The sequence below is a fragment of the Cyclopterus lumpus genome, chromosome 8 (genome assembly GCF_009769545.1).
Source record: "Cyclopterus lumpus isolate fCycLum1 chromosome 8, fCycLum1.pri, whole genome shotgun sequence".
Taxonomy (NCBI): Eukaryota; Metazoa; Chordata; class Actinopteri; order Perciformes; family Cyclopteridae; genus Cyclopterus; species Cyclopterus lumpus.
Window position 1 is genome coordinate 1,607,561 of NC_046973.1, and position 15,402 is coordinate 1,622,962.

A 15,402-nucleotide genomic window follows, 5' to 3' on the forward strand; every position below is an offset into this window, starting at 1 on the left:
CACACTGTATCTCATAGTTCCCACGCAAAGGGAACGCAGCACGAAGTCAGATGATAATGTGCAGGCTTCTGATTGGCTCTCCGGCCGGAAGCGCTGTGACGGTTGGTTCTCTGGGATGATGAGCTTACGTTCTCCTAGCGGGCCTTAAAGACAGGTTCTCCTAGCGGGCCTTAAAGACGGGTTCTCCTAGCGGGCCTTAAAGACAGGTTCTCCTAGCGGGCCTTAAAGACAGGTTCTTAAAGACGGGTTCTCCTAGCGGGCCTTAAAGACAGGTTCTTAAAGACAGGTTCTCCTAGCGGGCCTTAAAGACAGGTTCTTAAAGACGGGTTCTCCTAGCGGGCCTTAAAGACAGGTTCTCCTAGCGGGCCTTAAAGACAGGTTCTTAAAGACGGGTTCTCCTAGCGGGCCTTAAAGACAGGTTCTTAAAGACGGGTTCTCCTAGCGGGCCTTAAAGACAGGTTCTTAAAGACAGGTTCTCCTAGCGGGCCTTAAAGACAGGTTCTTAAAGACGGGTTCTCCTAGCGGGCCTTAAAGACAGGTTCTTAAAGACGGGTTCTCCTAGCGGGCCTTAAAGACAGGTTCTTAAAGACGGGTTCTCCTAGCGGGCCTTAAAGACAGGTTCTTAAAGACAGGTTCTCCTAGCGGGCCTTAAAGACAGGTTCTTAAAGACAGGTTCTCCTAGCGGGCCCTAGAGACGGGTCCGGGTCTCCAGAGTCCTGAATGGAGAACACGGCTCCGTTGACTTCATGGACGCTGTTGGTTCTGACGTGTCTCACCGGCCTGGAGGCCGCGGGGCCGCCGGGTGACGGAGGCGGCTGGTGAGTCCTCCACCTGCACACACGAGGCCCTCCCACCGCGGGGACGAGCTTCTAAGTCATCTGATGCGCGTGCATGTGAATAAACAACACGTATGTTTCTGAACACTGCTCACGTGACTTCGTGAAAGGTGGAATGACTACAACTACACTCGTGTTAATATGATTAACAGAAAATCAACAAAACGTTAAATTATGTTTTGTACAGAATTATTTCAAATATATATATATATATATATATATATATAGACTTAAAACATTTCTTTTAAATATATATATATATATATATAGACTTAAAACATTTCTTTTATATATATATATATATATAGACTTAAAACATTTCTTTTAAATATATATATATATATAGACTTAAAACATTTCTTTTATATATATATATATATATAGACTTAAAACATTTCTTTTAAATATATATATATATATATAGACTTAAAACATTTCTTTTATATATATATATAGACTTAAAACATTTCTTTTAAATATATATATATATATAGACTTAAAACATTTCTTTTAAATATATATATATATATATAGACTTAAAACATTTCTTTTATATATATATATATATAGACTTAAAACATTTCTTTTATATATATATATATATATAGACTTAAAACATTTCTTTTAAATATATATATATATATAGACTTAAAACATTTCTTTTATATATATATATATATATATATATAGACTTAAAACATTTCTTTTAAATATATATATATATATAGACTTAAAACATTTCTTTTATATATATATATATATATATATATAGACTTAAAACATTTCTTTTAAATATATATATATATATATATAGACTTAAAACATTTCTTTTAAATATATATGAAATCTATTTAAATGTATATTTATACTGTATGGATGTATTTGTCGTGTGTTCAGGTCCCTGAAGTCAGATCTCCGCCTTCAGGATGAAGGTCTCTGTAACATCGATGTGCTGGACGGCTCCTCGCTGTCACATCAGCAGTTCCTTGAAAGGTACAAATGATGTTTTAATAATTATATCATAACATCAGATACTGTCACAACTAGTTGTGAGTTCGTCTACTGATTCATTGTTTGGTCTCTAGAAGTTGTCCAGAAGCAAAAATAAAATGTCCTTCAAGTTCACACGTTCAGATGATAATAATAACCCAGAAGGTTGTTTGTTTACCTCACGTTGTTTGTTTACCTCACATTGTTTCCTGTTGATGTTGTTCTTCAGATATGCGTTCGTCAGACCGGTGATCCTCAGAGGTCTGACTGACAACACGGTGCGTATCGTCATATCTTTATTTATAATCAGACTCAGGGAGTCAGAGGAGAGCCAAAGCATAAAAGAATAAGAAAATAAATGTGGAAATATAAAGAAAAAATAAAGAAATAAATGTGGAAATATAAAGAAAAAATAAAGAAAAAAATGTGGAAATAAAAAGAAAAAACATTAAAGAAATAAAGCATTAGGAATAATATGAAATAAGTAAATAAAAGTAAAAAAATAATGTGGCAATATAAAGAAAAAATGTAAATAATTTTTTTTTGAAATAAACAAAATATTTTAAAAAGAATGTTGAAATATATAAAACGATAGAAATAAAATAAGTAAATAAAGAAATGGGGAAATGTAAAAGAAAAAATATAAATAAAAAAAATTGAAAAAACAAACAAAATTGAAATATAAAACAATAGAAATAAACTAAGTAAATAAAAACATGTTGAAATATAAAATAATTTACAGCAGAATTTATACATACAAGTAAAGCAATATTTAATATAACAATGCAAAATATATTAAATTAACTAACAAAACAATGGTGCAAATAAATACTACTACTAAAGTTATGAATGAACCGTTTCAGAGGTTCAGGTCTTCGTGCTCGAGGTCTCGTCTGCTGCAGGAATACGGAGGAAAAAACGTTCGCCTGAGCACGGCCAACACGCACTCCTACAGGAAAGGTAACGCACTCTTCTTTCTCTACTTACTGCTCCTTTCTTTGTGTTGCTGCTCCCTTCTTTGTGTTGCTGCTCCCTTCTTTGTGTTGCTGCTCCCTTCTTTGTGTTGCTGCTCCCTTCTTTGTGTTACTGATCCCTTCTTTCTCTGGTTACTGCTCCCTTCTTTGTGTTGCTGCTCCCTTCTTTGTGTTGCTGCTCCCTTCTTTGTGTTGCTGCTCCCTTCTTTGTGTTGCTGCTCCCTTCTTTGTGTTACTGCTCCCTTCTTTCTCTGGTTACTGCTCCCTTCTTTGTGTTACTGCTCCCTTCTTTGTGTTACTGATCCCTTCTTTCTCTGGTTACTGCTCCCTTCTTTGTGTTGCTGCTCCCTTCTTTGTGTTACTGATCCCTTCTTTGTGTTGCTGCTCCCTTCTTTGTGTTACTGTTCCTTTCTTTGTGTTGCTGCTCCCTTCTTTGTGTTACTGCTCCCTTCTTTCTCTGGTTACTGCTCCCTTCTTTGTGTTACTGCTCCCTTCTTTCTCTGGTTACTGCTCCCTTCTTTGTGTTGCTGCTCCCTTCTTTCTCTGGTTACTGCTCCCTTCTTTGTGTTGCTGCTCCCTTCTTTGTGTTACTGCTCCCTTCTTTCTCTGGTTATTGCTCCCTTCTTTGTGTTACTGCTCCCTTCTTTGTGTTGCTGCTCCCTTCTTTGTGTTGCTGCTCCCTTCTTTGTGTTGCTGCTCCCTTCTTTGTGTTACTGATCCCTTCTTTGTGTTGCTGCTCCCTTCTTTGTGTTGCTGCTCCCTTCTTTGTGTTGCTGCTCCCTTCTTTGTCTGGTTACTGCTCCCTTCTTTGTGTTGCTGCTCCCTTCTTTGTGTTGCTGCTCCCTTCTTTGTGTTACTGCTCCCTTCTTTGTGTTACTGCTCCCTTCTTTGTGTTGCTGCTCCCTTCTTTGTGTTGCTGCTCCCTTCTTTGTGTTGCTGCTCCCTTCTTTGTGTTGCTGCTCCCTTCTTTGTGTTACTGATCCCTTCTTTGTGTTGCTGCTCCCTTCTTTGTGTTGCTGCTCCCTTCTTTGTGTTGCTGCTCCCTTCTTTGTCTGGTTACTGCTCCCTTCTTTGTGTTACTGCTCCATTCTTTGTGTTACTCATCCCTTTGTGTTACTGTTCCTTTCTTTGTGTTGCTGCTCCCTTCTTTGTGTTACTGCTCCCTTCTTTGTGTTACTGCTCCCTTCTTTGTGTTACTGCTCCCTTCTTTGTGTTACTGCTCCCTTCTTTGTGTTGCTGCTCCCTTCTTTGTGTTGCTGCTCCCTTCTTTGTGTTACTGCTCCCTTCTTTGTGTTGCTGCTCCCTTCTTTGTGTTGCTGCTCCCTTCTTTGTGTTGCTGCTCCCTTCTTTGTGTTGCTGCTCCCTTCTTTGTCTGGTTACTGCTCCCTTCTTTGTGTTGCTGCTCCCTTCTTTGTGTTGCTGCTCCCTTCTTTGTGTTGCTGCTCCCTTCTTTGTGTTACTGCTCCCTTCTTTGTCTGGTTACTGCTCCCTTCTTTGTCTGGTTACTGCTCCCTTCTTTGTGTTACTGCTCCATTCTTTGTCTGGTTACTGCTCCCTTCTTTGTCTGGTTACTGCTCCCTTCTTTGTGTTGCTGCTCCCTTCTTTGTGTTACTGCTCCCTTTGTGTTGCTGCTCCCTTCTTTGTGTTGCTGCTCCCTTCTTTGTCTGGTTACTGCTCCCTTCTTTGTGTTACTGCTCCTTTCTTTGTGTTACTGCTCCCTTCTTTGTGTTGCTGCTCCCTTCTTTGTGTTACTGCTCCCTTCTTTGTCTGGTTACTGCTCCCTTCTTTGTGTTACTGCTCCCTTCTTTGTGTTACCGCTCCCTTCTTTGTGTTACTGCTCCCTTCTTTTTGTTACCGCTCCCTTCTTTTTGTTACCGCTCCCTTCTTTGTGTTGCTGCTCCCTTCTTTGTGTTACTGCTCCCTTCTTTCTCTGGTTACTGCTCCCTTCTCTGTGTTACTGCTCCCTTCTTTGTGTTACTGCTCCCTTCTTTCTCTGGTTACTGCTCCCTTCTTTGTGTTACTGCTCCCTTCTTTGTCTGGTTACTGCTCCCTTCTTTGTGTTACTGCTCCCTTCTTTGTCTGGTTACCGCTCCCTTCTTTTTGTTACCGCTCCCTTCTTTGTGTTGCTGCTCCCTTCTTTGTGTTACTGCTCCCTTCTTTCTCTGGTTACTGCTCCCTTCTTTGTGTTACTGCTCCCTTCTTTGTGTTACTGCTCCCTTCTTTGTGTTGCTGCTCCCTTCTTTGTGTTGCTGCTCCCTTCTTTGTGTTACTGATCCCTTCTTTGTCTGGTTACCGCTCCCTTCTTTTTGTTACCGCTCCCTTCTTTGTGTTGCTGCTCCCTTCTTTGTGTTACTGCTCCCTTCTTTGTCTGGTTACTGCTCCCTTCTTTGTCTGGTTACTGCTCCCTTCTTTGTGTTGCTGCTCCCTTCTTTGTGTTGCTGCTCCCTTCTTTGTGTTGCTGCTCCCTTCTTTGTGTTACTGCTCCCTTCTTTGTGTTGCTGCTCCCTTCTTTGTGTTACTGCTCCCTTCTTTGTGTTACTGATCCCTTCTTTGTGTTGCTGCTCCCTTCTTTGTGTTGCTGCTCCCTTCTTTGTCTGGTTACTGCTCCCTTCTTTGTGTTACTGCTCCATTCTTTGTGTTACTCATCCCTTTGTGTTACTGTTCCTTTCTTTGTGTTGCTGCTCCCTTCTTTGTGTTACTGCTCCCTTCTTTGTGTTACTGCTCCCTTCTTTGTGTTACTGCTCCCTTCTTTGTGTTACTGCTCCCTTCTTTGTGTTGCTGCTCCCTTCTTTGTGTTGCTGCTCCCTTCTTTGTGTTACTGCTCCCTTCTTTGTGTTGCTGCTCCCTTCTTTGTGTTGCTGCTCCCTTCTTTGTGTTGCTGCTCCCTTCTTTGTCTGGTTACTGCTCCCTTCTTTGTGTTGCTGCTCCCTTCTTTGTGTTGCTGCTCCCTTCTTTGTGTTGCTGCTCCCTTCTTTGTGTTACTGCTCCCTTCTTTGTCTGGTTACTGCTCCCTTCTTTGTCTGGTTACTGCTCCCTTCTTTGTGTTACTGCTCCATTCTTTGTCTGGTTACTGCTCCCTTCTTTGTCTGGTTACTGCTCCCTTCTTTGTGTTGCTGCTCCCTTCTTTGTGTTACTGCTCCCTTTGTGTTGCTGCTCCCTTCTTTGTGTTGCTGCTCCCTTCTTTGTCTGGTTACTGCTCCCTTCTTTGTGTTACTGCTCCTTTCTTTGTGTTACTGCTCCCTTCTTTGTGTTGCTGCTCCCTTCTTTGTGTTACTGCTCCCTTCTTTGTCTGGTTACTGCTCCCTTCTTTGTGTTACTGCTCCCTTCTTTGTGTTACCGCTCCCTTCTTTGTGTTACTGCTCCCTTCTTTTTGTTACCGCTCCCTTCTTTTTGTTACCGCTCCCTTCTTTGTGTTGCTGCTCCCTTCTTTGTGTTACTGCTCCCTTCTTTCTCTGGTTACTGCTCCCTTCTCTGTGTTACTGCTCCCTTCTTTGTGTTACTGCTCCCTTCTTTCTCTGGTTACTGCTCCCTTCTTTGTGTTACTGCTCCCTTCTTTGTCTGGTTACTGCTCCCTTCTTTGTGTTACTGCTCCCTTCTTTGTCTGGTTACCGCTCCCTTCTTTTTGTTACCGCTCCCTTCTTTGTGTTGCTGCTCCCTTCTTTGTGTTACTGCTCCCTTCTTTCTCTGGTTACTGCTCCCTTCTTTGTGTTACTGCTCCCTTCTTTGTGTTACTGCTCCCTTCTTTGTGTTGCTGCTCCCTTCTTTGTGTTGCTGCTCCCTTCTTTGTGTTACTGATCCCTTCTTTGTCTGGTTACCGCTCCCTTCTTTTTGTTACCGCTCCCTTCTTTGTGTTGCTGCTCCCTTCTTTGTGTTACTGCTCCCTTCTTTGTCTGGTTACTGCTCCCTTCTTTGTCTGGTTACTGCTCCCTTCTTTGTGTTGCTGCTCCCTTCTTTGTGTTGCTGCTCCCTTCTTTGTGTTGCTGCTCCCTTCTTTGTGTTACTGCTCCCTTCTTTGTGTTACTGATCCCTTCTTTGTGTTGCTGCTCCCTTCTTTGTGTTACTGCTCCCTTCTTTGTGTTACTGATCCCTTCTTTGTGTTGCTGCTCCCTTCTTTGTGTTGCTGCTCCCTTCTTTGTCTGGTTACTGCTCCCTTCTTTGTGTTACTGCTCCCTTCTTTGTCTGGTTACTGCTCCCTTCTTTGTGTTGCTGCTCCCTTCTTTGTGTTGCTGCTCCCTTCTTTGTGTTGCTGCTCCCTTCTTTGTCTGGTTACTGCTCCCTTCTTTGTCTGGTTACTGCTCCCTTCTTTGTGTTACTGCTCCCTTCTTTGTCTGGTTACTGCTCCCTTCTTTGTGTTACTGCTCCCTTCTTTTTGTTACCGCTCCCTTCTTTTTGTTACCGCTCCCTTCTTTGTCTGGTTACTGCTCCCTTCTTTGTGTTACTGCTCCCTTCTTTGTCTGGTTACTGCTCCCTTCTTTCTCTGGTTACTGCTCCCTTCTTTCTCTGGTTACTGCTCCCTTCTTTGTGTTACTGCTCCCTTTTTGTTACCGCTCCCTTCTTTTTGTTACCGCTCCCTTCTTTGTGTTGCTGCTCCCTTCTTTCTCTGGTTACTGCTCCCTTCTTTGTGTTACTGCTCCCTTCTTTCTCTGGTTACTGCTCCCTTCTTTGTGTTGCTGCTCCCTTCTTTCTCTGGTTACTGCTCCCTTCTTTGTGTTGCTGCTCCCTTCTTTGTGTTACTGCTCCCTTCTTTCTCTGGTTATTGCTCCCTTCTTTGTGTTACTGCTCCCTTCTTTGTGTTGCTGCTCCCTTCTTTGTGTTGCTGCTCCCTTCTTTGTGTTGCTGCTCCCTTCTTTGTGTTACTGATCCCTTCTTTGTGTTACTGCTCCCTTCTTTGTGTTACTGCTCCCTTCCTTCTTTGTGTTGCTGCTCCCTTCTTTGTGTTACTGCTCCCTTCTTTGTGTTGCTGCTCCCTTCTTTGTGTTACTGCTCCCTTCTTTGTGTTACTGCTCCCTTCCTTCTTTGTGTTGCTGCTCCCTTCTTTCTTGTCTCATCCTCACCCGTCTCTCCTGCAGTGGACGTTCCTCTTCAGGAGTACGTGGATGTCTGGCTGAGGCCTCAGTCTGCAGACGTCCTCGGCAGCGGTGAGTTCAAACACCACACAATAAAACTGGCCAAATCTAAATCCAGATCTAGTTCTTGGGCTCTGAAGGTGACTGAAAACTGACTGACGTAAAAGATATTTACATTTTTTAGACTAATTAGAGGTTTTTAATGTTGTAAAGTTCAGACTGAAGTTTCTCCTGAAGGTCCACAATGAAGTCAGTATTTCTCCTTTTAAACAAATCTCACGTTTGATCAATGTGTTCGTCCGTCCCTCAATACCTTCCTGACTGTCGCTCTCAGCTCCAAGCTCAGTGGTTCCTATCGAAGACGCCAATCTTCAAATACAAAACTGTAATATATATACATATAATAATAATAAATGAATATATATTAATTTATTATATATATATATATATATATATATATATATATATATATATATTTTCAAACCTAATTTAAAAGTGTGTGTGTGTCCTGCAGACATTCTGTACTTCTTCGGGGACAACAACGTGACCGAGTGGCAGCTCCTGCTGCAGCAGTACGCGTCTCCACCGTACGTCCTGCCTCGGACCAGCGGGGCGCTCAGCTTCGGCATCGCAGGTCCGTTCTCCGTCAGCGCTTCGTGAACATGTGACTTCAGATCATTGTGATGACGTCTGGTTCCGCTCCAGGTCCTGGATCCGGGGTCCCCTTCCACTGGCACGGTCCCGGTTTCTCCGAGGTCATCTACGGGAGAAAGGTGACGCTATGAGCCCGCTTGTGTCGCGTTGATTGGTGTCCCCGCGTGCAGTAAATGACGAGCTTGTGACCTCACAGCGGTGGTTCCTCTACCCGCCCGACCAGGAGCCCCACTTCCACCCCAACCGCACCACCCTGTCCTGGGTCACGGAGACCTACCCACAGCTACCGGAGGCCGAGGCACCGCAGGAGTGCACCATCTCACCTGGAGAGGTAAACGCCTTCTGTGCTGGCTCTGGTAAAACATATTATATATAATAAAATATTATATATAATATAATATATATATATATATATAAATAAATAAATAAATATAAAACTTAAATATATAAATATATATATATATAAATATATATATATATATATATATATATATATATATATATATATATATATATATATATATAAATATATAAAAATAAAACTTAAAAAAAAATATATATATATATATATATATATATAAAAATTGAACTAACGAACACCAGAACCATTAAACATAATCTCTCCATCAGGTTTTGTATTTTCCGGACCGTTGGTGGCACGCAACCCTCAACCTGGAAACCAGCGTCTTCATCTCCACCTTCCTCGGCTGATCTTCATCTTCGTCTCTCCAGTGTTACATTCCAGCTTTACTGAGATTCCATTTGTTGTTAAATTCAACCTTGTTTTACAATAAAGAAACAGAAATGTATTTAAAAACCAACGGAGTCGATTGAGGAGTTAAAATGTTTTCACATTGTTTTTGTTCCTTCAATGAAGTTTTAATATTTCACTGTTTCTAGTTTCATTACAACGTCAGTTAGGGTTACTGAGCGGGTCTACTGGGGCCCCCAGGGGTCAAAGGGTCACTGACATAAAGGGTCACGGACATAAAGGGTCATGGACATAAAGAGTCACTGACATAAAGGGTCATGGACATAAAGGGTCATGGACATAAAGGGTCATGGACATAAAGGGTCACTGACATAAAGGGTCAGGGACATAAAGGGTCAGGGACACAAAGGGTCACTGACATAAAGGGTCATGGACACAAAGGGTCACTGACATAAAGGGTCAGGGACATAAAGGGTCAGGGACACAAAGGGTCACTGACATAAAGGGTCACTGACAAAGGGTCATGGACATAAAGGGTCAGGGACATAAAGGGTCATGGACATAAAGAGTCACTGACATAAAGGGTCATGGACACAAAGGGTCACTGACATAAAGGGTCAGGGACATAAAGGGTCAGGGACACAAAGGGTCACTGACATAAAGGGTCACTGACAAAGGGTCATGGACATAAAGAGTCACTGACATAAAGGGTCATGGACACAAAGGGTCACTGACATAAAGGGTCAGGGACATAAAGGGTCAGGGACACAAAGGGTCACTGACATAAAGGGTCACTGACAAAGGGTCAGGGACATAAAGAGTCACTGACATAAAGGGTCATGGACACAAAGGGTCACTGACATAAAGGGTCATGGACACAAAGGGTCACTGACATAAAGGGTCAGGGACATAAAGGGTCACTGACATAAAGGGTCACTGACAAAGGGTCACTGACAAAGGGTCAGGGACATAAAGAGTCACTGACATAAAGGGTCATGGACACAAAGGGTCACTGACATAAAGGGTCAGGGACACAAAGGGTCACTGACATAAAGGGTCACTGACAAAGGGTCAGGGACATAAAGGGTCATGGACATAAAGGGTCAGGGACATAAAGGGTCAGGGACACAAAGGGTCACTGACATAAAGGGTCACTGACAAAGGGTCAGGGACATAAAGGGTCACTGACAAAGGGTCAGGGACATAAAGGGTCACTGACATAAAGGGTCACTGACATAAAGGGTCAGGGACATAAAGGGTCACTGACATAAAGGGTCACTGACAAAGGGTCAGGGACATAAAGGGTCACTGACAAAGGGTCAGGGACATAAAGGGTCACTGACATAAAGGGTCACTGACATAAAGGGTCATGGACATAAAGGGTCACTGACATAAAGGGTCAGGGACATAAAGGGTCAGGGACATAAAGGGTCATGGACATAAAGGGTCAGGGACATAAAGGGTCAGGGACACAAAGGGTCACTGACATAAAGGGTCACTGACAAAGGGTCAGGGACATAAAGGGTCACTGACAAAGGGTCAGGGACATAAAGGGTCACTGACATAAAGGGTCACTGACATAAAGGGTCAGGGACATAAAGGGTCACTGACATAAAGGGTCACTGACAAAGGGTCAGGGACATAAAGGGTCACTGACAAAGGGTCAGGGACATAAAGGGTCACTGACATAAAGGGTCACTGACATAAAGGGTCATGGACATAAAGGGTCACTGACATAAAGGGTCAGGGACATAAAGGGTCACTGACATAAAGGGTCACTGACAAAGGGTCAGGGACATAAAGGGTCACTGACATAAAGGGTCACTGACAAAGGGTCAGGGACATAAAGGGTCACTGACAAAGGGTCAGGGACATAAAGGGTCACTGACATAAAGGGTCACTGACATAAAGGGTCATGGACATAAAGAGTCACTGACATAAAGGGTCAGGGACATAAAGGGTCACTGACATAAAGGGTCACTGACATAAAGGGTCATGGACATAAAGAGTCACTGACATAAAGGGTCATGGACACAAAGGGTCACTGACATAAAGGGTCAGGGACATAAAGGGTCAGGGACACAAAGGGTCACTGACATAAAGGGTCACTGACAAAGGGTCAGGGACATAAAGAGTCACTGACATAAAGGGTCATGGACACAAAGGGTCACTGACATAAAGGGTCAGGGACATAAAGGGTCACTGACATAAAGGGTCACTGACAAAGGGTCACTGACAAAGGGTCAGGGACATAAAGAGTCACTGACATAAAGGGTCATGGACACAAAGGGTCACTGACATAAAGGGTCAGGGACACAAAGGGTCACTGACATAAAGGGTCACTGACAAAGGGTCAGGGACATAAAGGGTCACTGACATAAAGGGTCATGGACATAAAGGGTCATGGACATAAAGAGTCACTGACATAAAGGGTCAGGGACATAAAGGGTCACTGACATAAAGGGTCACTGACAAAGGGTCAGGGACATAAAGGGTCACTGACATAAAGGGTCACTGACAAAGGGTCAGGGACATAAAGGGTCACTGACAAAGGGTCACTGACATAAAGGGTCACTGACATAAAGGGTCAGGGACATAAAGAGTCACTGACAAAGGGTCAGGGACATAAAGGGTCAGGGACATAAAGGGTCACTGACATAAAGGGTCAGGGACATAAAGAGTCACTGACAAAGGGTCAGGGACATAAAGGGTCACTGACATAAAGGGTCACTGACATAAAGGGTCACTGACAAAGGGTCAGGGACATAAAGGGTCACTGACATAAAGGGTCACTGACATAAAGGGTCAGGGACATAAAGAGTCACTGACAAAGGGTCAGGGACATAAAGGGTCACTGACATAAAGGGTCACTGACATAAAGGGTCAGGGACATAAAGGGTCACGGACACAAAGGGTCACTGACATAAAGGGTCACTGACAAAGGGTCACTGACACAAAGGGTCAGGGACATAAAGGGTCAGGGACATAAAGGGTCACTGACACAAAGGGTCACTGACATAAAGGGTCACTGACAAAGGGTCACTGACACAAAGGGTCAGGGACATAAAGGGTCACTGACACAAAGGGTCAGGGACACAAAGGGTCACTGACATAAAGGGTCATGGACACAAAGGGTCACTGACACAAAGGGTCACTGACATAAAGGGTCATGGACATAAAGGGTCACTGACATAAAGGGTCACTGACATAAAGGGTCATGGACATAAAGGTTCACTGACATAAAGGGTCACTGACATAAAGGGTCAGGGACATAAAGGGTCACTGACATAAAGGGTCATGGACATAAAGGGTCACTGACATAAAGGGTCACTGACATAAAGGGTCATGGACATAAAGGGTCACTGACATAAAGGGTCAGGGACATAAAGGGTCAGGGACACAAAGGGTCACTGACATAAAGGGTCAGGGACATAAAGGGTCACTGACATAAAGGGTCACTGACATAAAGGGTCAGGGACATAAAGGGTCAGGGACACAAAGGGTCACTGACATAAAGGGTCACTGACATAAAGGGTCACTGACATAAAGGGTCATGGACATAAAGGGTCAGGGACACAAAGGGTCATGGACACAAAGGGTCACTGACATAAAGGGTCACTGACATAAAGGGTCACTGACATAAAGGGTCAGGGACATAAAGGGTCACTGACATAAAGGGTCATGGACATAAAGGGTCACTGACATAAAGGGTCACTGACATAAAGGGTCATGGACATAAAGGGTCACTGACATAAAGGGTCAGGGACACAAAGGGTCACTGACATAAAGGGTCAGGGACATAAAGGGTCACTGACATAAAGGGTCACTGACATAAAGGGTCAGGGACATAAAGGGTCAGGGACACAAAGGGTCACTGACATAAAGGGTCACTGACATAAAGGGTCATGGACATAAAGGGTCAGGGACACAAAGGGTCATGGACATAAAGGGTCACTGACATAAAGGGTCACTGACATAAAGGGTCATGGACATAAAGGGTCAGGGACATAAAGGGTTACTGACATAAAGGGTCACTGACAAAGGGTCACTGACAAAGGGTCACTGACATAAAGGGTCATGGACATAAAGGGTCACTGACATAAAGGGTCACTGACATAAAGGGTCAGGGACATAAAGGGTCATGGACATAAAGGGTCACTGACATAAAGGGTCAGGGACATAAAGGGTCAGGGACATAAAGGGTTACTGACATAAAGGGTCACTGACATAAAGGGTCACTGACATAAAGGGTCAGGGACATAAAGGGTCACTGACATAAAGGGTCAGGGACATAAAGGGTCACTGACATAAAGGGTCACGGACATAAAGGGTTACTGACAAAAGGGTCACGGACATAAAGGGTTACTGACATAAAGGGTCAGGGACATAAAGAGTCACTGACATAAAGGGTCACTGACATAAAGGGTCACGGACATAAAGGGTTACTGACATAAAGGGTCATGGACACAAAGGGTCATGGACACAAAGGGTCACTGACATAAAGGGTCACTGACATAAAGGGTCATGGACATAAAGGGTCATGGACACAAAGGGTCATGGACACAAAGGGTCACTGACATAAAGGGTCACTGACATAAAGGGTCAGGGACATAAAGGGTCATGGACATAAAGGGTCATGGACACAAAGGGTCATGGACACAAAGGGTCACTGACATAAAGGGTCACTGACATAAAGGGTCATGGACATAAAGGGTCAGGGACATAAAGGGTCATGGACACAAAGGGTCATGGACACAAAGGGTCACTGACATAAAGGGTCACTGACATAAAGGGTCAGGGACATAAAGGGTCATGGACATAAAGGGTCATGGACACAAAGGGTCATGGACACAAAGGGTCACTGACATAAAGGGTCACTGACATAAAGGGTCAGGGACATAAAGGGTCATGGACATAAAGGGTCACTGACATAAAGGGTCACTGACATAAAGGGTCACGGACATAAAGGGTCACTGACATAAAGGGTCAGGGACATAAAGGGTCACTGACATAAAGGGTCACTGACATAAAGGGTCAGGGACATAAAGGGTCATGGACATAAAGGGTCACTGACATAAAGGGTCACTGACATAAAGGGTCAGGGACATAAAGGGTCATGGACATAAAGGGTTACTGACATAAAGGGTCACTGACATAAAGGGTCACTGACATAAAGGGTCATGGACATAAAGGGTCACTGACATAAAGGGTCACGGACATAAAGGGTCAGGGACATAAAGGGTCACTGACATAAAGGGTCACGGACATAAAGGGTCACTGACATAAAGGGTCACTGACATAAAGGGTCACGGACATAAAGGGTCACGGACATAAAGGGTCACTGACATAAAGGGTCACTGACATAAAGGGTCATGGACATAAAGGGTCAGGGACATAAAGGGTCAGGGACATAAAGGGTCACTGACATAAAGGGTCACTGACATAAAGGGTCACTGACATAAAGGGTCACGGACATAAAGGGTCACTGACATAAAGGGTCACTGACATAAAGGGTCACTGACATAAAGGGTCATGGACATAAAGGGTCAGGGACATAAAGGGTCACTGACATAAAGGGTCACTGACATAAAGGGTCATGGACATAAAGGGTCATGGACATAAAGGGTCAGGGACATAAAGGGTCACTGACATAAAGGGTCACTGACATAAAGGGTCATGGACATAAAGGGTCAGGGACATAAAGGGTCAGGGACATAAAGGGTCACTGACATAAAGGGTCACTGACATAAAGGGTCACTGACATAAAGGGTCACGGACATAAAGGGTCACTGACATAAAGGGTCACTGACATAAAGGGTCAGGGACATAAAGGGTCATGGACATAAAGGGTCAGGGACATAAAGGGTCACTGACATAAAGGGTCACTGACATAAAGGGTCATGGACATAAAGGGTCATGGACATAAAGGGTCACTGACATAAAGGGTCACTGACATAAAGGGTCAGGGACATAAAGGGTCACTGACATAAAGGGTCACTGACATAAAGGGTTACTGACATAAAGGGTCACTGACATAAAGGGTCAGGGACATAAAGGGTCACTGACATAAAGGGTCACTGACATAAAGGGTTACTGACATAAAGGGTCACTGACATAAAGGGTCAGGGACATAAAGGGTCAGGGACATAAAGGGTCACTGACATAAAGGG

General features: G+C 43.6%; 1 protein-coding gene across 4 annotated transcripts; it reads left to right on the forward strand.

The window, feature by feature from the left end:
• The first annotated feature begins 75 nt into the window (after nucleotides 1–75).
• On the forward strand, nucleotides 76–9,341 carry jmjd8 (jumonji domain containing 8). 4 transcript variants are annotated; one of them, XM_034539660.1, is made up of 11 exons: nucleotides 76–246; nucleotides 287–818; nucleotides 1,734–1,829; nucleotides 2,056–2,104; nucleotides 2,690–2,786; nucleotides 7,870–7,938; nucleotides 8,201–8,251; nucleotides 8,381–8,500; nucleotides 8,572–8,639; nucleotides 8,717–8,851; nucleotides 9,151–9,341. In XM_034539660.1, the coding sequence occupies exons 2-11, from the start codon at nucleotides 721–723 to the stop codon at nucleotides 9,229–9,231; spliced, it is 864 nt and encodes a 287-aa protein (XP_034395551.1). In that variant the 5' UTR covers nucleotides 76–246; nucleotides 287–720; the 3' UTR covers nucleotides 9,232–9,341. The 4 variants fall into 4 exon arrangements, with proteins under 4 accessions (XP_034395551.1, XP_034395554.1, XP_034395553.1 ...); XM_034539661.1 differs by having other exon boundaries at nucleotides 82–206; nucleotides 353–818; XM_034539662.1 differs by lacking the exon at nucleotides 8,201–8,251 and having other exon boundaries at nucleotides 77–818.
• The last annotated feature ends 6,061 nt before the right edge of the window (nucleotides 9,342–15,402 follow it).

Bases quoted from the DNA above. Each gene is read 5' to 3' on its own strand.
- jmjd8 (XM_034539660.1), top strand. From the start codon at position 721: ATGGAGAACACGGCTCCGTTGACTTCATGGACGCTGTTGGTTCTGACG. The intron at 2,105-2,689 runs GTGCGTATCGTC...GAACCGTTTCAG, and splicing joins GAGGTCTGACTGACAACACG to AGGTTCAGGTCTTCGTGCTC. The intron at 7,939-8,200 runs GTGAGTTCAAAC...TGTCGCTCTCAG, and splicing joins TGCAGACGTCCTCGGCAGCG to CTCCAAGCTCAGTGGTTCCT.